The sequence below is a fragment of the Alnus glutinosa genome, chromosome 3 (assembly GCF_958979055.1).
Source record: "Alnus glutinosa chromosome 3, dhAlnGlut1.1, whole genome shotgun sequence".
Classification (NCBI taxonomy): Eukaryota; Viridiplantae; Streptophyta; class Magnoliopsida; order Fagales; family Betulaceae; genus Alnus; species Alnus glutinosa.
This window is the reverse complement of record NC_084888.1, coordinates 36,328,178-36,352,648: the sequence shown is the minus strand read 5'-3', so window position 1 is coordinate 36,352,648 and position 24,471 is coordinate 36,328,178. Positions and strand designations below refer to the sequence as shown.

At 33.9% G+C, this 24,471-nt stretch overlaps 1 protein-coding gene across 1 annotated transcript; it reads left to right on the top strand.

Moving 5' to 3' along the window:
* Positions 1-12,806: 12,806 nt before the first annotated feature.
* On the top strand, positions 12,807-20,876 carry LOC133862758 (coronatine-insensitive protein 1). Its single transcript, XM_062298626.1, has 3 exons — positions 12,807-13,706; positions 18,701-19,172; positions 19,700-20,876. The coding sequence occupies exons 1-3, from the start codon at positions 13,225-13,227 to the stop codon at positions 20,513-20,515; spliced, it is 1,770 nt and encodes a 589-aa protein (XP_062154610.1). The 5' UTR covers positions 12,807-13,224; the 3' UTR covers positions 20,516-20,876.
* Positions 20,877-24,471: the final 3,595 nt, after the last annotated feature.

Here is a 24,471-nt window from a genome sequence, read left to right as displayed (position 1 = left end):
TATTTTAAATTGTTTCTTTGTTATTTTTCTTAAAATTATTTTCATACTCAAAACCCCCCATCCTTGTTCACGTAGCATAAAATCGGCTAATTATTCTCCGTGGGATCGACCCTTACTTGCACTACTACATATATTTTAGAAGTAAGGTTTTTATTTTTGGGTGCTTGCGACAGCACGCCAATAATAAAAAATAATATTTAAAGAAAGTAAAGAGTGTGATAGATAATTTATTAGAATTTGTATTGAAAAACTAATAGCTAAAATAGAAAAAAAAAAAAATGTGTATTTGAAGTAGCTAAAATAACTACTACTAGTTGATACTCTTCATATATATGAGAGTCAAGTTTCATGTCATTGGTTAGCTAAGAGGGGACTAGATTTAAATGTATGGTGGTATATTATGATCTTAAATATCTTATATAGTTTAAATGTAATATTAATCATGTGTATACAAGTTCAAACACCTTTTTTTTATAAGTCCATTTTCAAGAATAAGTTATATACTTAAAGCTTTTATCAATCTACTCAAACTTTTGAAATAAACGGTGTTTTAATAATTTTTCTCTTTCTCCATAGCAAATCATCCCACAACTGCCAATTTAATTACTTCCATCCTCATGTAATTACTTTTTCTTTTTCTTTATTTCAAGTCAATGCAATTGATATTTATTACGTGTACGACCGTCACATTTTGATTTTAAGCCACTAAAAAGTAATTTGGTGGAACTTTGCAATTATGGAAGTTGCTGCAAAAAGTAAATTATTGTCATCATCTCCCATTAGTGTTACTGCATAATGGGATTCTTTCTCTTAGTCCTGCAGCTTTCGGCGATTAGGCCCCTGACTCTCAATTGTTAGCCGCTCTTCAAAGAAAAAGTTGCAACAACTTTCTCTTTACTCCTCTGAATATACTCTAGCTACCAACATGTGTTTCTAACTCCAATAAATTATTCTTTCATGTACACCTTCAATTCCCTAAAATTTCACCAATATAGAGACACATCAACAAAAACCCCAATATAAAACTTCTGGCGCAAGAAAAAACCTAACAATATTTGAAAAAAGAACTAAATAAATTATTCGGTTCAATAATTTTTAGGCACACAATTCATAATAATGTTACTTTTCACACTCATTTCACACTGATTAATGTAACATATTTTAAATAAATGTTAAATAAATGTCAAGAGTAACATTATTTCACTATCCAAGAAATGGGCCATCGTAAATGACAATTTTTAAGGCGATTACAAGAGAAATTGATAACTAATGGATTATGATCATTTTAAATTATTTATCTAAATTTGAGAGAATTCAAATAAGTGATTGTGAGAGACTACTTATGAGACTCATCTAATCAGATAAGCGGTTGGACAATTTAATTATTTTTTTTTATTAGGTAAATTTTATAAATGGTCTCTCACAATTACCTATTCAAATTCTACTCTAAGGGTAAAGTGAAAGATAAAACTAATAAACGCTACCTGTCCCTGACAAAGCAAAAACCTTTTCTCTAATTAATTATTCGCATTTTGTTACAACAAAAGACAAGGCCTTTGTTTGTAGATCTCTAAACGACAAGCTAGCTTAAGAGCATGAGTTTTGCACTGTCGCGGGTACGACAAGACAAGAACCTCAGTTATCAGCAGCTGCCAGTCTTCATCCACTATTTTTACACGACATTTCTCCAAGTAAATGATTTTGCATAAACAAAAGAAAGTGACTATACGACTAGCTTCAAATAGACATCGGACAACTAAGCATTACTTAGATAAGATATTCCAAATGAATTATAAGGTTGCCGGAAGCTAAAGAGCAAAATGTCTAGGTCTCCTCAAAAGCAAAGAGAGTTAATTTGTGCCTACTCGAGGGACCTAAGTGTATACATTGCTGAGGACCACCGGACCACCTACTTATTGTGACCTCTTTGTCCAAGAAGTACAGAAATTTTCCATAATTATTTTGTTTGAATGGTTAATAATTTAGATTGTAAATGTGATAAAGCTTTAATGAGGTTCATTTGCCTGAGTAGGTTTTGGATAGTTCACTCACCTGTTCAGGCATTTGTGACTACATGAATACTTTCATATTGATTGAAAATCCTGGCAGCAAATTACTGAAAATTCGAATCTCAAAAAACACCATTATTGTTCTTCGGGAATGAAGATTCTTTGCAATTAAGCTAGGTGTCTGAATTGTACTAAACGGACAGGAAATTCTATCGCAGATTGAACTAACACACACATATATATATCCTCCAGACACTGTAGAACCATAGATTTGCAGCCTTATTAAATCTGGGAAGTTAGTAGTGGTTTTCCATTTAATTAACTTCCTCGTAGGTACCAAGAACAATGGAACAGGCAGTGAGAGGTTCAAACCACGGGAGATGGGTTTGTTTCTTAACAGGAACAACCAAGGTATCGGATTTTTTAAGGCAAATTAAACGAAGGACTTTATTAAATAGTCATAAGAATGTAAGGAATAGATTACGTACATTTCAATATTATAAATCTTGGCAGTGGATAGGTTTTGGGTTAACCTAAACCATAAATTGAGACGGGCCGGGAGTACTGGCCAATTTGGGGTGGGGTTAAACCGCAGAATTCCCCAATAGCCTTACGTTTGCATTGATCATCGTTAGCCAGTAGTGTTCCATCGATAGAGAGGGATTGGAAACCAGCGCTCTTTAATTGTGTAATAATTAAACAATGCCTAGTTTCATAGTCGGACAAAAGGGGACCAACATACGTACGCATGCATATATGTCTTTTTCTCATTTTTTTGAAATCTTCCATATAAATATATATGCTTTATATCAATTTATTTGTTCTAAATTTACACCATGCACAGTCGATAATGTTTGTGGTTGATAAACAAGTTTTATCCACAACAATACTTTAATGATGGTGAAAAAAAAAATCAAAAATAAAACTCAAGCATTTTTCGATACATTTTTCATTTATTCTTTGACCTCCATAAGAATTTCTAATTTCACCCCTTTCCAATTGGTCCCCCCTTTCCAATTGGTCCTTGAAAGGAAGATGGTCCAAATTCTAATTAATCAGGAAATCAATACACCCATTACATTGCTACCTAACAAAAACATATAGTAATGCTAAAAAAAAAAAAAAAAAAACACCCCTCAAAACACATTAAGAAACATACCATAATTAAAAAACACCCGAAAGAGATATGATGTGTTGCCACCTCATGACACAATTATTGACACAACTATTATCTTTCTTTTTTTTTTTCTTTTTTTTAATCAAACAAAAAATCACAAAACCATGTAAATAAATTGGGGTATGATTTTATGTTTTTTTTTTTAAAATAATTAAAAAGAAATAAAAAAAAGAGTCAATATTTGTCTTTGGTGGCAAAATACAGTTGTCTTTGGGTGGCAAAGTCAATAGTTATTCTTATTCTCTTCTTGCACCAAGAAAAATACAAGTCTATAACTAAAAAAATAATAAGGCCTCAAACAACAACCACTAAATAAATAAGGGAGACATAAATACCGATCGCTAAATAATTAAGTGTGCCATATTGAGACGGATTTGGCATGGATCCAATATTTTCAGTTGGAACTGAACCCATTAAGATTGAACCGCATGTCTCATAACAGGACACAAATAATACATGTTCCAATCTCAATGAATGCACTTTCAGCTAAAACTGGACCAGCTTAATCATAATGTTATAAATATGGATTTCACGTCCCTTCCAGAACTTCTGATCATGATACAAGAGCAAATAGTAGAAAGCGTGGAATAAAAAAATAGATAAGATAAAATATAAGATAAACAAATACAAATTAATATCAAGTGGAGATTAAATTCTCATTTAAAATAAAATAAAAAATCTGAAATTTAGATCTACCTAAACCCTCTTGCAACCCCGTTACTGTAGAAGCCAAGACCCCAGGACTAAGTAGGGTTTAGTTATGAACTGGCACATTGAGACTAGCAATTATTGTAACTTCAATTACAAACTTCTGATATATATATATATATATATATATATATATGTACCCCCCTAAATTAGATATATATAATAATAATTAAACCCCGGCCCTATTAGGTTCTGGTGGACCATATAAACTATTAAATCTATAATTTTTTTTTTTTTTTTTGACATGTCCATACAAGAGAGAGAAGAGGAGATTTAAACTAGTGACTTCCGCTTCATGAGATGTGATTTTCGGTCGATTGAACTACCTCTTTAGAACTATTATTTTTTTTTAGAAACCCTTTAGAATTATTATGTCCATAATTACAGCAACTAAAAGAGAAATAGTCTAAAATGGGGCCTAGCTTATTTTATGTGAATTATTAAGCATAAAGTGGAGCTCACTAATGTCAAAAGAGAGATGTGATTTGAGACTCAGGCACAATTTGACAAAAAAAGGTTTTATGATGATGGGATGTCTCATAGAATATAAAGATATTCGCCACTAGCTTGAATTATAATATTTACAATTTGTGATCCACATTAATTTAATTCCATTTTTAGTCAAATTTGGGAATAGACACTGTGATTGACCAGTAGCTCGAATAAAGTCCTTCCCGTCTTTGCTTCTTTCTCTTCAAAGGGTAGAGTATCGTTTCTAGAAGGAAGTGAATCATCGTTAATTAGTTTCCCAAACCGCCAACTGAGAAGTTTATATAATTTTAGAATAAAATTAATTAGGATGATGCTCAATATTAGATCATTCCACAAAAGTTCTCTTCAGGATATATAAGAGAATAGCTATAATGTGTTTTTTTTTTAAAAAAATAAAATAAAATAATTTGATCATTTGGTATGTACATAGGACGTTATTGGGATTGATCAATTGAGCTACAATTTCAAAGAAATAATATGTACATATATCATACATATTTAAGCCTTTTTTAGGGTTTAAAACCTAAATTATTTTGCAACCACGAGAAAAATTAACCTTAAGGATCGGTCTAATTATCGAAATTAAAATCGTATTAAAACATAAGGACTAAATTTGGATTTTCCCTTAATCATTCTCATTTCTCAACAACTATGAAGTAGGATCAATGGTACTAGCTATATATCTATTAAGTAATGCTATACGTAGGACTTCTATCCACATTTTTATAATAAAAATGTGATGTAAATTTTAAAATTATCATTGAATTTTGGATATATTAATATTGAATTTTAATCCAATTATGATTTTAACAGCCATACCACTCTTAAAATGACTCATTGGGAGGGCCCAGAGGAGAGAGAACGTCCGAGAGTTTTCTAGAGAGAGAGGGGGGAAAGGGTGAAACTTGTTTGCCGGGGGGAGGCCTCACGCCTCCTTCTCCTGGCTTTGGTTTAGTTTTTTGTTCCCCTTGGCCGTTAGGGCTAGGGTATTTTGTTCCCCCTGGCTAGTTTCCAGTGGTGGTTGTTTTCTCCAAGCCTCTAGGGCTGTTGGAGTTTTTCCTCCCAGTGTTAGCACTGGTGGAGGCTGTTGTTTTCCTTTTATTTGTTTTGCTTTGTCTTTATTGGTGCAAACAGAGGACTTTAGGTTCTGGCTCGTGGAGAAAGGCGGGTGTTGGAGGATTGCCGGTGGAGATGTTGTTTAAAGTTAGATCTATCAACCTTGGTTGGTTTTTCTTCGATAAGAACCTTTCTGTTGTGGTTTTCTGCCCTCTCCGGTCATGATGGTCACTCAGCGAGACCGTGCTCCTTTCGGCGCGTGACCAGCACATGCTGGGGGTCTTCCTTCTACCCTTGCGCGTGTGGGTTACGGCTTGCTTTTCCAGCTTCGAAAGGTGCCGATCTGGACTTCTGAAGATCGTCTAACGTTGGGGGGGGGGGGGGGGTTCCTGGAGAAGGCGTGTGTTCTACACGCGCTGTTTTTCAGCTTTTTTTTTTTTTTTTTTTTTTTTTTTTTTTTTTTTTTTTTTTTTTTTTTTTTTTTTTTTTTTTCGGGTGCTTGTATTCCTGGGTTTTCTAGTTATTTGATGTATATTCTTATTTTGTTTCACATCCTACCATTTTGGTAGCTGCTTTAAGCTATGATTTTCCTGGCTTAGTGGGTAGAGGTTCTTTACCTCTAGTCACTACCTTAGCCTTCGGGCATTATTAGTTTTGCTTACGAGCGTTGTAATTGCCTTCGATGCTCTGGATTGTGTATTTGGCTATCTAGTCTTTGTAACCCTTTGGGGTCTGCTTTTCCAGTAATGGAGAAGGTTTTTACGTTCAAAAAAAAAAAAAAAAACAGCCATACCACTCTTGAAAGATAAAAAAAGAATATAAGTCATACGTATAGCATTATTCGCTATCTACTATTCAATAATAATATTATAAAATAATTTTGATCCAATGATGATTTTAAGAGTCACATAATTTTGTGAGAAAAAATGAAGGACACAAAGATAATATATATGTAGCATTACTCATGGCAAAACACTCCCTCTTTTTTTTTTTTTTTCATTTCTCTTAAAAAAAAAATGTCAATTGTTTTTTTTTCCTATTACCAAACAACCATCAGTTTTTTTTTTTTTTTTTTTAATTTTTTTTAATTTTTTTTTTAATATATTTTGATAAATAGATTTATTGTTTAAAACTATTCAAATGCATGATTTATAAATAATTAAGCAGTCAAAATATTTTGAATCATATATGAGTTACTTTTTTATTCTTTATTTATTTTTAATCTATTAATGAATAATTGAAATCTTTGTTTATATTTGAACGACGATCAACAACATTAATTATATTGCATGTATGATACTATATATGATGAATATAGCTAGAGAAAAAAATGACCTCTCGTTTGAAGTAAGTGAAACACTAAGTTTATTCAAATTCACTGAGGTGATGTATATATATATTATGTGACCTCGCAACGACCATATATATTTAATAGAAATATATTGCATGTCTTCTTCCAACTCGTGAATGCACGAGGCTTCGATCTCTGCATGCACGTACGGTCCATTTATGGGGTCACTCTCGGCGTTCATCGCATGTGAAGCAAAAGTTTCCGGCGTTGGTCGATCATCTCCATTCTCCAGTGTAATAAGAGCTTTAAATCTACGCTGACCAGTACTATCTATCACACGTACAGAATTACAGTGCGATACTGCGATGGCACGTACTGATCATTAATTAGCATTTTATATATATATATATATATATATATTGTTGGGGTATCCCACCCCTCTGTTTTCATTGCTTGTAACCTGCTCTTGTTGAATGAAAGTGGTATTTACAAAAAAAAAAAAAAAAAAAAAGGTTCGTTTTTAAATAAAATTGTAAAAGGGACCTGTCTGGAAGTGGATTTGAAAAAAATAGTATTGCTACACCATTAACTTTTTTATAATTTATTTACAGGTGTTATAATGTGAATGGAGCCACGTCAACTGTTTAAAAAAAAAAATTACCACCTTCAATCACACGTTGACATCTGTCAACAAGTTGTAATGGCGTTGTAAGTCTAGCATTTTTCTTGAAACAAATAACAGTTTAAAAACGTGAAAAAAAAAAAAAAACATTTTTTTGTGGTATACAAAGATGTACAATTTTTTTTTTTTAAAAAAAATGCATAATTTTATAGGCTGGATCTTAATTTTTGAAAAAATAGTAATGCTACACCTATATAAAACTAATTTACAACTTGTTTACACATGTCAACATGTGATTATAGCCATGTCAGACTTAAAAAGAAAATTTTAATACCCTTCGATTACATGTTGGCCGACACATGTCAACAAGTTATAAAAGAGTAATAAGTCTTAGAAAAAAAAAATGACAGTTTGAATACGTCAAAAAAATCATGTTTTCGCAGAACATACAAGATAATGTATTTTTAAAAATGCACAATTTATATTAGCCAAACTGTAATTTTATCAGACGCGTAACTACGTTTAAAATTCGCATTTCATTAACTGTATTTTGAAATTACTATTTTTTTACACCTATTGAGGTAGATGTAAGAAGTGGAAAAAAAAAGAAGTGTATATATATATATATATATATATATATATATATATATATATATATATATATATATATAATGGCCAGAGCCATGTATTTGATATTTAATGTGAGAAAAACTTGAAAAGATAAACATATTTGTCAATCACAAAACCTGGAATATGTGATGATTAATATAGCTATACATTTATAACCTTTAGCTAGAGTAATTCAAGACGAGAAATATCACGTCTATTACTATTTAGAAAGCTATACACATTATATGATCATGATACAAGATATTTCACCTTCAAAGTTCCATGTATGTGTCAAATTCGTTAAACGTAATAAGACACATTTGTAACCTTTGACATTTTCCAATCACGTCACCCAGAAGAGAAAAAAGAAAAAAGAAAAAACGAAAAAGACAAAAAAAACAATTAAGGCTCAGGCCATTCCAAGCCATGTAATACCTCATACGTGTCCCACACCACATGTCCTGTCAAGCAGATTAGCTATAGGGGAAATATTACCTAAATTTACATATTATTGATTTATTGTCTCTTTTTCACCTCCAGCAGAGTAGCTTCAGGTAGTTGAACTGCCCTTCCGGTGGTCGTCGGAGCCCGACTACATTGATTCCGAAAGAAAGGGAAGACACGCTGCGGCTCCGAGAAGCCGGAGAAAAAATGGGACCCGGATCTTGACCAGAATTCGATGTGTCCCTGGTACGCCACGGGTTGCTTCACGGAGGAGAAGGCGAGACAGCTCAGGATGAAGACCATGGAAACAGAATTGTTTCATGACGCCTTGTACCACTCTGCCATCGCCTCCTGCCTAGCTTCTGATTTCAGTGACCGCTCGGACCAGTGAGCTCTAAGTCTATTGGGCGAGTGGAATAGGAGTCCTCACCATGGGGAATTTGTGTGTGGTTATGGTGGTGAGGACGGGAGGGGAGGGAGGAGAGTTGTAGAGGCCGGCCATGGGGTTTGGGTTTTGAGTCAGAGTGAGGGAGAGAAATTGGAAAAGAAAATATAATAGAAATAATATTGGAAAATAATATTTTTTTAAAAAAAGTAAAGAATGAAATAAAGAATATTTGAGTTTGTATGAAAAATGAATAGGTAAATTTTTTTTTATTTTTTTTAAAAAAGGTATTTTTGACTAGGTAAAAACCCTACCTCCGACGGTTAAAGATGCTCTTAGGGCTAATTTTGACTGGTCTTCTGAAAAAAACTAGTTGCTACCGTGCTCAACGAATTGGTTTTTTTTTTTTTAAGGGGTGCTTAACAAATTGGTTGAGCACGATAATTCAATAATGCATAAAAAAAATATAATAGAAAAATCTATTTGATTTACTCTAATTTTTAGAAATAGTGAAAATAGATAAAGAAATAATATTGTAAATAAAATAGTGAAAGTTAATAGCTAAAATGCTGAACTGGATGTAAATGTTTTGAAAAAATAATAGCTAAAATAAAAAAAAAATGTATTATTTAATTAAATTTTAACTAAACATTTATTGATCTGGATGTGAATGATCTTAGGGTGTGAGAGCATTCAGACCTGGCTAGGTTATTTTAGCGAATATGAATGTAAATTTGGATAAAAATATAGTTCTATTCAGTTAGCTATTTTAGCTTAAAAATTGGTGAATTGCTATTAGTAAGACATGCAAATGATTTTGAAATGTAGATGTTTAAAAATAAAATAATATTTAAATGAAATGAATAGTGTATACCTAAAATAGAGAGCGGAGTATATTTGCTTTCAAAAAGTTGGTAAATAAAATAAAAAAAAATATTATTTTTTAACTAAAATAAAGCAAAAAATTATAGAACTGAATGTAAATGATGGCGTGAGGGTATCATGACTATTTTTGTTATATATATATTTTGTTTTTTTTTTCTAAACAAAAATATTAACGAACAACTTAAAATACAAAACACTTTTAGATCCTCAAAAAGAATTTTCATATTTATATCACATTATAAAAAACTCTCCAAAAAACACATTATAACAAACACCCATAAAAAAACATTATAACAAATGTGTTTTTGTCTAAATTAAAGGAAGAAATTTATTTAATCCAACCTATTAAATATCAGTGTTTAAATTACATATAATTTGTTCTTTGGAATATATATATTATTTTTTAATCCGTGGACCGTAGCTGTACGTCCGATATCTTCCAGTTCTGACTTTTTTATTTCAACGCAACCATCCTACGCCTTACAACCGTCAAAACATGGTTTCACTGCGCCAATATTTTTTTTTCTTCCTTTTTTAAAACAAAAATATTAACGAATAATCTAAAAACACAAAATAATTAAAACAAATTTTTACCTTTACGTTACACCGGAAAAGAATTAAAAAGAAAAAAGAAAAAAACCTCCAAAATATCAAACGGATAATTTGTTATCTTTATTTGTTTCGGGAAGTGTATTTGAAAAGCAAAATATTAAAAGCACAATGGCGCCAGTAGTTTTTGGAAAGTCAAACACTTGTGAAATAAATTTCCCTTACAAGCACGTTTTATCTTTTTCTTCGGGAATGGTTGTTGCGAATGAAACCATTTTTAGGTTGGTTGTTGGATATGTCAACCCAAACAAGTATTTCTAGTTTCTTCGGTACATCCTAATTGATTGTGTACTTTCTTGGGTTTAATTGGACAGAAATTTACTCTAAGTTGGGTGGTGAAATTTCTTTCTAACTAGTTTATAAAATTACCATTTGTCTTGTAAGTATGTAAGTACTTCTCACATGTTAAGACTGACCCAAAAACGACGGAGATAATGGCAGCTTTGCAAGCTATGCAATTCAGCAAAGAAGCTGATTTTTGGGAGGTGATTTTCGAAGGAGACACATCTTAAGTGGTCAAGAAAATAAAGTCGGATCCTCCTTTTTTTATCAAAGGTGGGACATTTTATTGAAAGCATTCAACAGAAAATGCACCATTTTCGATCAGTCAGTTTTCAAGCTATTCCACGTGATTGTAATATGGCTGCTCATAGTCTAGCTAAGGAGGCCTCTCATAATAATATAGATCTTTATTGGCTGGAAGACACTCCTTTGAGTGTTAGTAACATTGTTTTTAGGGAACAACCTTGTCCTTAAGATCCTATTTTCATAGGATCAATATTGATGTATTCTTTTCAGAGTTGCAATAATAATTGATTCCGTTCAAAAAAAGAAAAAAAAAAAGAAGAAAGAGTAATCATATATATTATATCATCATCACACTTTCACCCTAGAGAATAGGATTATCTCTATTTTATAGTCATGATTTAAAGTTAGTGTATCTAACAATGTATATAAACTCAATATTAGCTTGTCTTTTAAAAAAAATTTAAATAATGTGAAATCATGTACACCATTAGATAAATAAATTTTAAATTATAACCATAAAATGGATATTATCAATTTCATTTAAAATATAAATAAATGTTCCACTAGGCTGCGCCCATCAGCCCCTGGAGCAACTATTGTTAAAAAAAATAAAAAAAAATACAAGAGTTGATAGGCACCACCATATCAACCCATTGAGATGGAGGTGGGACGAGGTAAGTATGTAGCATTACTCAATTAAGAAATTATGTGCTTATCACATGCTAATAGACCCATAACAATTTATTGGATTGTATGAAATTCTTCAAATCCAATTAAAAAAAATTATAGACCTTTAGTTTTAATTTGTTATCTTTTGGGCTTTTACTAAGGGAAGTTTTTATATTTATCAAAAGTCTAAAGTATTTTTTTTATTGTCAATACCCCATTTTTCAAATTGTATTGTTTGTAAGATAGGACTTGGGACTTTTATATGTACATAAGGTTTAATTTGTTAAACCTTGAACTTTGGCTCAAATAGAAATGGATTAGGGTTTTTTTTTTTTTTTTTTTTTTTTTTTTTTTTTTTTAAGAATATTTAGAGTATTTTATCGAGTAGATTTCTTCAGATTTTATCCATTTGTTTGGAATTCAATGGTTGAGATTTAAATTTATCAATTTCAAAATATAGATAAATATAGTAACTGAAAGTGAGAAGATTACGGCTGATAATCGTTGGTATATATGTAAAATTATCAAACACTGGATTTCAAATCAATGATTGAGATTTGAAAGAGATTCAGATATTTTGCAATAGTAATAAGGCATTAAGGCGGCATGAGCTTCAGTAGCGTATCACAGTTTATTACTCTTTCTCAAATGTTATGGAAATAGTGGTTTTGTTTTTTTTTTTTTTTGGTATTTTCATTAGAAGTGGTAAAAAAAAAAAAAAAAAAAAAAAAAAAGTCTTTGTTTCGCAATCCTTGAATAAACCAGTCTCTAAGAGATAGTTTAATCGGCCGAAGACCATGCCTCATTATGTGGAGATCACTAGTTCCAATTTTTCTCTCCTCTTATATGTATGGACATGTTAAAAAAAAAAAAAAAAAAAAAAAAAAAAAAAATCCTTAGAATAAACCATGCGTAGTCGGTAGTTCTGTGAAGTTTGCCATATATTTGTAGGTTCAATCATTTCCAACCCCAGGAAAGCAACGTTACGGTCCCAACTTTCCGTTTTTAATATTTTTACCGTTAGAACTCCCAAAACCAAAACCAAAACCACCCATCGACAGTACCCGGTGCAGCAACGCGATCGCCAACGCCTTTGTATCCGATCCACCCTATTACATCCCACCACGTTGCCACCACTCACCAGAATTCCCAATAATTCCGCACTAGAACTGCTGATAAGCAAAACAGAGAGCGGAGCGAAAATAACAGATATCGGGTTTCACTTTCTAAACAATGACGTGTGATTAGTTGCGCCAATGTAGTTTTGTCGTTTCCTCTTTATCTTTATTTATTTATTTATTTATTTTTATTTTTCCCACTCCTCCTCTCCTCCTTTTCTTTTACACCCAAACCCCTCCCATGTGTATTCTAGAGGCGCATAATCGACCCCTCGCTAGGGTCTGATCCAATCCCCACCTTTCAACTGTTTCCAACCGTCGCCGTAGGATTCATATTCCGACGATCTCCGCCCTCCGATCTTCCTCGCACCATGTGGATCTCGTCCGCCCATCGTTCGTTTCACTCTCGCTCCCTAGTTCACAGTCCGGTTCGTTTCGCTCCTAACCGTTGAAGAGTGAGCTCGGTTGCGAGTTTACGGTTTTGTTACTTTAATTGATTCCTGGAACTGATTTCGGGCTTGTTTTTGGAGATTTGAAGCTCACTCGGAGCTTCTGAGCTGATCTTTTGTTACTTTGTTGAGGTTTTGTGTTTCGGACGGTGGTTTGGGGAGTTCTGGTGGCGATGGAGGATCGGAACGTGATCAGAATGAATACCGGAATGTCGGACGTGGTTCTCGGCTGCGTGATGCCGTACATCCACGACTCGAAGGACCGTGACGCTGCGTCGCTGGTGTGCCGGCAGTGGTATGAGCTCGACGCGCAGACGCGGAAGCACGTGACGATCGCGCTCTGCTACACGACGAGCCCCGATCGGCTGCGCCGGAGGTTTCGGCACCTGGAGTCGCTGAAGCTGAAGGGAAAGCCCAGGGCCGCGATGTTCAATCTGATACCGGAGGATTGGGGAGGCTACGTCACGCCCTGGGTGAACGAGATCGCCGAGTCGTTCAACTGCCTTAAGTCGCTTCACTTCCGGCGAATGATCGTCAGTGACTTGGATCTGGAGCTTCTCGCTCGGTCCCGCGGGCGCGTGCTACACGCGCTCAAGCTCGACAAGTGCTCTGGCTTTTCCACCGATGGCCTTTTACATATCGGTCGTTCCTGCAGGTTATTTTTCTTTTGTGTTCTTTTTGTTAGTGATAATTCAAGTTTGTTGTTTTCGTCTGTAGGTGTTGTACTCTTCTGGATTCGCATTTAATACTTGTTTTGCTATAGTTTCGGGATTGTATTAAATTTTAGGTAATTAGGAAAGATTATTATTAATTTGAAGATGAATCTAACAGAATTTTGTGCCTTATTAGGTGTAACGAAAAGGAAAAAAATCTTCTTTGTGTGTTGAATCTGCTTGCTTAACTGTTTCTTCCAGTTTATTACCTGGCCGAGGTTTCTTTTATGAAAAATAGTTGCGTGAATACATGGTAATAGTCTAACTTTTTCTTTGGATTGTGTGACTTAGTGAGCATTCTCTTTTGTTTTCTAATACTTTTTTATTAAAAAAAATATATATAGAATTATTTCTATTTTCGTGCTGTTGGATTGGTCATAGATTGTGTGACTTACTGAGCTTTCTCTCTCTTTTATTTATTTTCCCCGAATCCTATTAGATATATATATATATATATTTTTTTAATTTTGTTTTTATTGCTTTTGGATTGGTTAAATATGGTTTGCAAGCCTTAAATTTCTTTGAGCTTGACTTGTATAGTTTTCCTTTATCTTTAGTTAGTTTCTACTTCCTTTTCAATAATTTGTTACCGATACAGTTCAGTGCTTCTAATTGTTGTTAAGGAGTTGCATTTTTAATGGTTGACATGCTAATTTTAATTTATTTTTGAATGTCCCGCAAACTCTTTGTTGTTATCTTCAATGATGAGCGAAAATTAAGGTTATTAGATATAGAGAATAACTTCAACAAGGACATAGTGTAAATAAGGTCCTTTACACCCTCCAACAGAGAACTGCCACGTCAGTTTGGAACACAATACCAAAAGCACTCGGCCACATCAAATAGTGTCTGCCCATTTACAGAACAGGGGGTGGTTGTGCGGCCCCCCCTTCCAAATCTGTGGGGTGGCCACGACCACCCTCCTCCCCATAACAATGGGGTGGTCGTGCAGCCACCCGATGCCAAAATAGTGGGTGGCCGTGTGACCACTTCCTTCCAGATCTGTGGGGCGGCCACCCCTTGCCAGAATAGTAGGGTGGTGGCACAGCCACCCCTGCCAAAAACAGTGGGTTTCTCTTAATGGGGCAAACTTGATCTGGTGTGGACTTTCATTTTCGGTGTTGTGTTCCAAGCTGATGTGATAACTCTCCATTGGAGGGTGTAAAGGACCTAGTTTATACAAGGTCCTTATTGAAGTTATTCTTTTGTACTTTGGAAAGTTTTGAAAAAAACACATTGACACTTGTGAATTGATAGCCTTCTCATTTAGGAGGATTAAAGTTCTGTACAATTTCTCAATGGTTTGTGAAATTATTAATATTCTATTTTTAATTATGGCGGGTTTTATAAATGAAAGGACGTTGGCAATCATATAAGAAATAGTGTGTTTAATCATTAATTAATATTCTAACACTTTCCTTCACGTGTGGGCTCAAACTCACTCTCAATAAGTGAGGTTGAACACGTAGAATGTTTAATTGAAATGGGGGTGAATGGTGGACACAAGGTTTGAACTCAAGACATGGTCTTTGATACCATGTTAAATGACCGCTTATCTCAAAAGCTTAAGCTGATAGTCTGATAGAAAAAAGTGACTTTAATCATTAATTAATATTCTAACCGAATTTACCACTGACAGACGGGTTGAGTACAAACGTAAAGTCAGAATATACTTGAATGATTTCTTAATCCTATAACATATTTTTTAGACAATAGTTGGATATATATATATATATTCTGGTTGTGTCCATACTCAACATTAATTTGATTCCTTGCCTTGTCAATTCATATTGATCACATTGAGGATTGCTTAGGTAGCTGGGATTGGCACATCTCATGCTTAGGTTAGAATTCGTAATCCGGAAAATCATCTAACTAAATTTCCACAAGATTTTAGTAATTATGGGTTGTGTATGAGTATGACAATGGGCTACACAAAGCTTCTTGAAATGGGGAAATCACTAGATGAATGGAGGGAAAACATGGTGATGAATAGATTAATAACTTACCAGAGGAAGTTGTACTAAGTATTGTTTTTTTATAAGTAATAATTTTATTGAAAAGAAGTTGTATGAATTATTGTTACATCAAGCTTATGGGTTATGTTGTGAAACTTTTGGGGGAATGAGTGAGCAGCTTTGGGGCCGATCAGTTTTGGAAAGGGAGATGAATATTTACTCTTTATGGTATGGAGATCAATTGTGAAAACCAGTTATTTCACTTGAGTGACTGATGGAAAGGTTTCCTCACAAGTACTCGAGATGATATAATGTGTAATGAAAGACTCAAGCTTGTCAGGATTAGATTCTATGTAGGTTCAGCACTGAATCAAGATTTAGAGAATAGAAACATTATCATTTGTCTTATTAAAAAAAAAATTCTTATCAAAAACATTATCATTTGTCTAGAAATAATAAACATCTTGGAAAAGTTGAATTATTAGATAACACAAATAATATTCCAAAATATATAGGAACACTTGCACATTCTGTATAAACATTCTAAGGATGAAGTAGAACTAACAATACCGTCATAACAAATTTTAAAGGGATAAATGCAAAATCAGTCATTGTGGTTGGCTTAAATTACAAAACACTCCTTGTGATATAAAAAACAATTTAGAGACCCTCGGAGTTGGCCAAAATAACAATTTAGTCTCTACAGTCAAATTCTGTCAAAACACTTGACATATTCTATTAGTGTGACACGTCATCACCAACAGAGAATGACGACACATGTCACTTTTTTTTTTTTTTTTTAAAAAAGGTCACGCGCCACCCCCGACCCCATCTAAGGTGGCTTACGGGCCACCCCATGAAGTGGCGCTGGCCACCTCTGGGTGGCTTACACACCACTCCCGACCCCTTTCTTTTTTCCTTTTTTTCTTTAAAAAAAAAAAAAGGAATTTTTTAATTTTTAGGTTTTATATATTAATATTTTTTATTAAAAGTGACATGTGTCGTCATTCTATTGGTGATGACATGGCACACTAACAAAATATGTGAAGTGTTTTGGCGGAATTTGACTATAGGGACTAAATTGTTAGTTTGGCCTATCTCGAGGACCTCTGAATTATTTTTTATATCGCAATGAGCGATTTGTAATTTAGGCCAATCACAAGGAGTGATTTTGCATTTTTCCTAATTTTAAATAGGGAAGATTTGATCATGAATCTTTATTTTATTTTATTTTTTTAAAAAAAGAAGGCGTATGAGTCAAGAGGTTAATTACTACTTCAAATGCATCAGATCTAGGACTGAGACTGAAAAACTTAAATATTTATACTTTTGACAAGCAAATGCTTGTGAACCGTACATACATGAAGATTTTGGAGTGAGATTGAAAGGTAGCTCGTGCAATGATACAAAGCTTTTCCTTTTTTATTACTGCATCTAGCTATCTTTCTTGAATGAAGAAAGGGAATGATATATTTGGTTTTGCTTTAAAAGTAAACTGCATTGATTCTATATCTTGAAACTTGTGACTACTTGTTAGAATTGCAAGATTTATTCCAAAATGTGTGAATATGCTCATCCTTATTGAATTTATGAATTACATTTTAGTGAACAACTAGTTGTGATTTCGAGTTGGAATACAACACAAGGTGAAGATTTGAGAAGTGTGGGATAATCATCTAGGTTGTGGGACTCGGGGACTTTGGAAAGAATAGCAATACCATGAACAATGGAGCAATTGAGTATGAGAGCAATCAAAGGAGATCTAGGAATAAGCAATGCCTCCTGTCTTTTCTCTTTCTTTTTTATATGTATAAAGTGAATTGATTGCAGTATGCGTGATATTAGAAATTAGAACTTGAATCTCTAGAGAGATGCTTTGGGTCATTTTGATATGTTTGTCAAGTTTTAGTCCTCACGTGTAGAAATACACTATTCATTTATTCTTTATCACCAATTATCTTTGGACAGCTGCTTATGTTGCTCATTTATTGATTGGTTATCAAGATTTTCTTGTTCTTTTTACCCCTACTACTTAGGAAGGCTTGTATACTTCTTATTTACATGGGGGCAGGAGCCCTATTCAGAATTCTTTTTTCTCTCTCCAGACTCTCTTGTCTCCCTCTTTTCAAAAAAGAAAAACCCTTAGCTTACTCTGTACATGGGGGCACCCTATGTTTTTAATGATATATCAACTAATTAAAAAAAATAAAAAATAAAAATAAAAAAGATGCACAAAATGAATTATATCTTTCCTGTACTTGCAATGCAGCTTAAACAATGGCTAGAACTGTGTTCTACGCACAAAATTTTGCATACTTTTTAAAGTTCTCTCTGTGCTTTGATTCTTCTCTTTGCTTCTAATTTTTACATGCATTTAGGAAGTTTCCCATATTTATTTTAATCTTATAGAAAAAAAATCCCTGTTTTCCTTGTTGTGTGAGTTAGGACTGTAAGCTCGTCCCCCAAAAGAAAAAGAACAAGAAAGTGTTGAGATGGTGGAAGAGAAATGTTGACCTATTAATGAACATGTACTGGAGTTGGAGAAACAGGACTTGTGTGGTGGATGCAAATTAGTTGAGAATTATGTGCATATTTTAATTGATCATGTGATACCGACGTTAATATTAAATTTTGGTCGGTAACTGTATTTGGTGAGAGTTATTCAGGCCATTGCTATTACGTTTCTGAGTTTTGTCTGTGAGAGTATGAGTATGTAAGGTATATTAATTGATGCAGTTTTCAAGATTCTTGTTGCTTGAAACATGAAATTATAACAAATTTTTAAGCATATTGTGATAGAACATATTTGTTAAAGTTGTATAAGACATCATTTTTCTTTTTCATTTCTATGCAACTATGGTCTTGTGGAAGTGTGAGCACAATCTGCTGTCAACTGAATTAAGCTATTGGTTCTGCTGCCCGTGACCCTGATCTGTAGTCATTATTGACTGAGGTGTTAATTTTATATGCTTCCTCAGGAATTTAAGAACATTGTTTTTGGAGGAGAGCACAATTGTGGAGAAAGATGGCGAATGGCTACATGAGCTTGCTTTGAACAATACAGTTCTTGAAACTTTAAATTTTTACATGACTTATCTTGAAAAAGTCAGATTTGAAGACCTTGAACTCATAGCCAGAAATTGTCGCTCCTTAGTCTCTGTTAAAGTTAGTGATTATGAAATCTTGGAACTCCAAGGTTTCTTTCGTGCTGCAACTGCTTTAGAAGAATTTTGTGGGGGTTCTTTCAATGAGCAACCACTCGGGTACTCAGTTGTAGCATTACCCCCAAACTTATGCCGTTTGGGTCTATCATACATGGGGAAGAATGAAATGGCAGTTGTATTCCCTTTTGCATCCCTACTCAAAAAGTTGGATCTCCTCTATACACTGCTTGACACAGATGACCATTGTCTGTTAATCCAGAGGTGCCCCAACTTAGAAGTTCTTGAGGTAGAATCACAAAACCATATCTTTTATTTTTCTCCTTTATATATATATATTATTTTATATTTTCTTTTGGTCTGAATTATGGATTTTATCTTATTTCTGAAATTCTGAGGCACCATATATGTACATTCTTAAACCGGCTTTTGTTTCTTGTTTTCTTACCCAGATTCTTTGCCGTTTGTCATTCAACTATTTATTGAACTTTTTTCTTCCATAAGAATCTGCGGTTACTTAATTCTCATAATTTGACCTTGGATTCTGGGTTTTAAAAGATTATATTCCCGGAATTTTACCTTGTTTACTTCTATTTTAAATTTGCCATTTGACTCAGGTAACAGCAAATTGAATGTCATGTTAATTGGAATATAAGATTTAGAAACTAAAGGACAATGCAAAATGCCAAATACAGGTGCATATTCTAGAAATTGGTACTACCTAAGGGAGTGAGTAGGTATTAAGTGCTCTTCTTAGGACTAGGAACTGTATCTGAAAATTGCATATATTTCTAAATTTGTTTTTCATATGGACAGACGAGGAATGTTATTGGAGACAGAGGATTAGAAGATCTTGCTCGGAATTGTAAGAAACTAAAGAGGCTTAGGATTGAGCGAGGTGCTGATGAGCAGGGAATGGATGATGAAGGTGGTGTAGTTTCACAAAGAGGTTTAATTGCTTTGGCTCAGGGCTGCCTAGAACTGGAATACTTGGCTGTGTATGTGTCTGATATAACAAATACTTCTCTGGAATGTATTGGCACTAACTCAAAAAAACTCAATGATTTCCGCCTGGTCTTGCTTGACCAAGAAGAGAGGATAACGGATTTGCCACTTGACCATGGAGTCCGAGCTCTTTTGAGGGGTTGTGAAAAGCTTAGAAGGTTTGCATTGTATCTCCGACCTGGGGCCTTGACTGATGTGGGTCTTGGTTATGTTGGGCAGTACAGCCAAAATATAAGATGGATGCTTCTGGGTTCTGTTGGGGAGTCTGATGCCGGGCTTCTGGAATTCTCTAGGGGCTGTCCCAGCTTACAAAAACTAGAAATGAGGTGCTGCTGCTTCAGTGAGCGTGCACTGGCTGCTGCTGTGATGCAACTGACTTCGCTGAGGTACTTATGGGTGCAAGGATATAGAGCATCTGGAAGTCGTGACCTTTTAGCAATGGCTCGCCCATTCTGGAATATTGAATTGATTCCTCCCAGACAAGTTGAGTTTGTTAATCCGGTTGAGGAGAACGTAGTAGTCGAGCATCCAGCCCATATACTTGCATATTACTCCCTTGCAGGACCAAGAACAGATTTTCCAGATACTGTTACCCCTCTGTATCCAGAAGCCTTTGTTGCTGCGTAGAGCTGTATATAGCACCCCTTCTGCAAAGGAGGTCCTTTTCCTGTTGCGTCTTGTTCATAAATTCAGGTAGCTTTTCCCCATTTGGTAAGAGGTTTTCAATTTCATTTCATTTTTCTTTCCTAGTTCTAGACATTAGTCCTGTAATAAGTTTGGGGTTTTCTTATGTAATTTGGAAGCACTTGCGTCTTTGGTGCTGCCATCTCTCTTCCCTGTTTGGGGAAGTTGGCCTGAACTCTTCAACCCTTTGGTCACTTGGTCTTAATATGCTGAGTCAATCTTATTGGAAAGTATTGTTTCATTGGGTGCAATGTTGGGCCATTTCAAGTTTGTGAATAAAAATGAAGAGTGATTTGACTTGCCATGATTTTGTGCTGCCATATTATTGTGACAACCGACTGGAATGAAGCCCTGAGCCAGAAGGGTCTAATGAAATATTACATAACAGGTTCCCCCGATGTCGGATAACGGATGATGTTGGCCGTGAAATTTCACATTTAATTTAACATTTTAAGTTCTCATATTATTAAGTGGCATAGAAATATTTAGTTTTATTATAACACATATACATTATCCTGGGTATTATATAAAGTATTGGTATTGGAGGAGTTTTAAGCTTTGGTGCAAGTGGGACGAACACAGGAGGGCTCTACCAATTCACACAAATGAGCAAAGCGGATGGTCCTCACTCACTGTATCTACCTTTACAGTGACCCCAAGAGTAGTTACCCCCACCTCGTACAGCAGCAGATTGGGCCAAGATTGTAGATACTGAGCAGAAAGCAACACTGGCTATTACAATTATCTGTGTCTGGTGCTTTATATTGTCAGTGGAATGTTTATATTGCCACGTAATGTTGGGCTTTGAGTAACTAGGTCAGCGCTTTGTCACTCTTATGGTATTTGTACATCAACCTTGACGGGAGGGGCTTACTCACTGCTCAGTCCCAGCCACCGAAGAATGGAACTCAAGTAACTAGATGAAGATGAGCGAGGGCAATCGTTAATAATATTGGGCAGTGCTTGGACTGGTTGTGATGTTTAGTTACTAGCCTTGAAGGGGATTTCTTTCTTATTTTAGCAAAGACCTTCGTCGAGCTTTTGCCCCTTCGCCTATAGGTGGCAGACTATTGGTGCTGGGGTGGATCTCCACCCTCATAGTCGTCATAGAGGAGGGTGGGATGGAACTCCACCCCCTAACCGCCCCTTTTTGTGGGGGTGGAGCCTTACCCCACCACCGCCTCCCTTTCCCTTCAGTTTTTTCTTTAATATAATAATTAAAAAAAAAAATTGGGCATAATGTCTATATATGACATGGTGATTTGGACGGGGGTTCTCACATGGTAAATTTTTATTGATTTTACATGGAAAAGAACCTCACTCTTCTTTCATTAAAATTTGTAAAGAAAATAAGATGGAATGACCTATTTGATAAGGGGTGATATTAGAAATTACATTTTTATCTTACAATATTAACGTGATAGCTTGAACTAATCCGTAATTTTGTATTCTTTTATAACTATAACTGGTCCAATGATTGGTTGAAACTAGTAGATCAGCATTGTGAAATAGTGGTGAGATAAAACTGTGATTTTTAACATTATTCATTTGCTAAATGAGAAATGCTAGGTACTATAATTCTATCCAATAAGGTTAATATAGCACTCTCAACTAACCTTTAATTAATCCTTGTTGAAAAATAATAAATAAATAAAAGATTTAATGGTTGATTTGAAGTGTTATGTTAACATGTTGGACAATTGTAAGATAAAAATACTGAATCTAATGTTACTCTTGTTAAATAGTCAAAACTCATATCTTTAATTGTCAAAATTAAAAATTTAGATAGTTATCTATTATTTGCCGAAAACTCAATGGCTATATGACAATTTAAAAAAGAAAAAAAGAAAAAAGAAGAAGATATAAACAAAGATGCAAAAACAAGAAGCACCTCTAACATATTTTGGAGAATTGAAAACAAGAAAGCTGACCTATAACAAAGATGCAATTTTTGTTAAGAATTAAAATTAAAAATTTATAAAAAAAAAAAAAAAAAAAAAAAAAAAAAAAAAAAAAACTAAATATGAAGAGTCCATTGTGACTACTTAGTCCCCTCAAGCCATAAGCTAGTTTTCTAAAAATTCAATGAAATCCTAAAATATATATTTTTATGAGGTGGATCTTCAAAATTTTATTTACTTTCTCCTTTTTTTTTTTCTTTTCTTTTTTTTTTTTTTTTTTTTTTAAAAAAAAAGAGTAAGAATAATAATTTGTCCCTCGCACTTTTAGTTTTAATCCCTCCAATTGGCGATAAATGATATGATCCGCCAATTGGCGAATTTTTTTTTCTTATTTTTGCATGGTTGCTTGACAGGACTCATGGGACTGAACTTCTTAAAAAGCTTGATATACAGAAGGCCAAACAATTAATCACTATTTTCTTTATGATTTTAGTAGGTGTTTGACTTTATTCTTTTGAATTGAGTAGGATTAGGGTTGCTACCGCTTTTATTACAAGTTGTTTTACAATTTGACGTCACATATGATAATTAGTGAAATAATTAAGTAAGAAAATTAATTTGTTATTTCAATTTATTATTGACTGATTTGTCAACTATACACTCTCAATTAATTTACAAATTATATACTGTCACATTAGTTTGCATGAAAATTATACTAAAAGTAGTAGTAACCAAGCATTTTTCTTTTGAATTATGAGTTTTTATTTGATTTGGTTAGGTGAGAGTAATTTGAGTGAGCTACTATTTGATTTGGTTAGATTTCCTTGTATAGTCTGTCTAAAAAAGAATGATTCTAATTATGGCTGACAATTTTTCACAGGATTTGCAAAATTGACATAAAGTTAGCTGGGTTATGGTTGACTTATATAGTCTTATACCCATATCTCAATATAATTCGAACCCGATATGCGACATTTGTGACCGACAATTTTTTATACAATCAGCAAACCCAACACAAGCGTAACACAAAATTAACGGATTAGAATTGAGAGGTATGATCTGTTTAATTAGATATGTCAGGTTAAGGTTGACCCATTTAATTTTATAGTTATATCTTGACACGATTCGAACCGATACACGAAAATAAATTGCCACCCATAGGGATTCACTGTGTGGATTCAAGGTTCCTTCTTAGTGGATTCAAGGGTATTCACTGCCTACAACCCTTTTCACCGTTTTTATCCTGCTTCATTGGCTGGCAGTGAAGTAGGAGGAATAGCCAGAAGTTATAATATTTGAAAACTATGAATTCTATGGGTTGCTTCCGGGATAAGGATTTCCTATCATTTTTAAAAATTGTAGATTCTGAAATTATGTGAATGTAGGCTGTTTCTTGAAATGAACGGCTTGAAAAGTTCTACCTATTAAAAATGTGACGTGTTTCCAATTAGAATTGAGTATATTTTCATGAAGTTTTTGCGCTTTATGTCCTAAAAAAGCTTTGAGCAAAAACTTATATTTTTTTATTCAAAAGTGAAGAAAAAACTTTTTTTTTTTTTAGATGCTCCATAACATGCCACATTTTTAATAAGTATCATTTTTCAAACCATTCAATGCAAAAAAGGCATTAATTCACATAATTTTACAATTTCTTTAAATTGTAATGAATTATGATCCTACTCCCAATAACCTGTTTCAGAAGTGTATGATCCTCTGTTCCTTTAGGATTTTAGCTTTTAGAGTTATACATGATCTCCTCCAACTTGTAACTAGAGGGATAATTTGGTTTCAAATACTTTTCAAACTATTTGTTATTCTACTTTCTAAGAGACTTATTCCCTGAGTAGTGATAGGCAGGGGCAAAACAGCCGGCCCCTGCCCGTCACTTTTCATTTAAATAGAATTTTTTTTATTCAAAAACAGTTTCTGATGACATTAGAAACTGTTTTTATTAAAAAAATTATTTTTTATTATAAAAGTTTGCTGGGGGACGGTAAA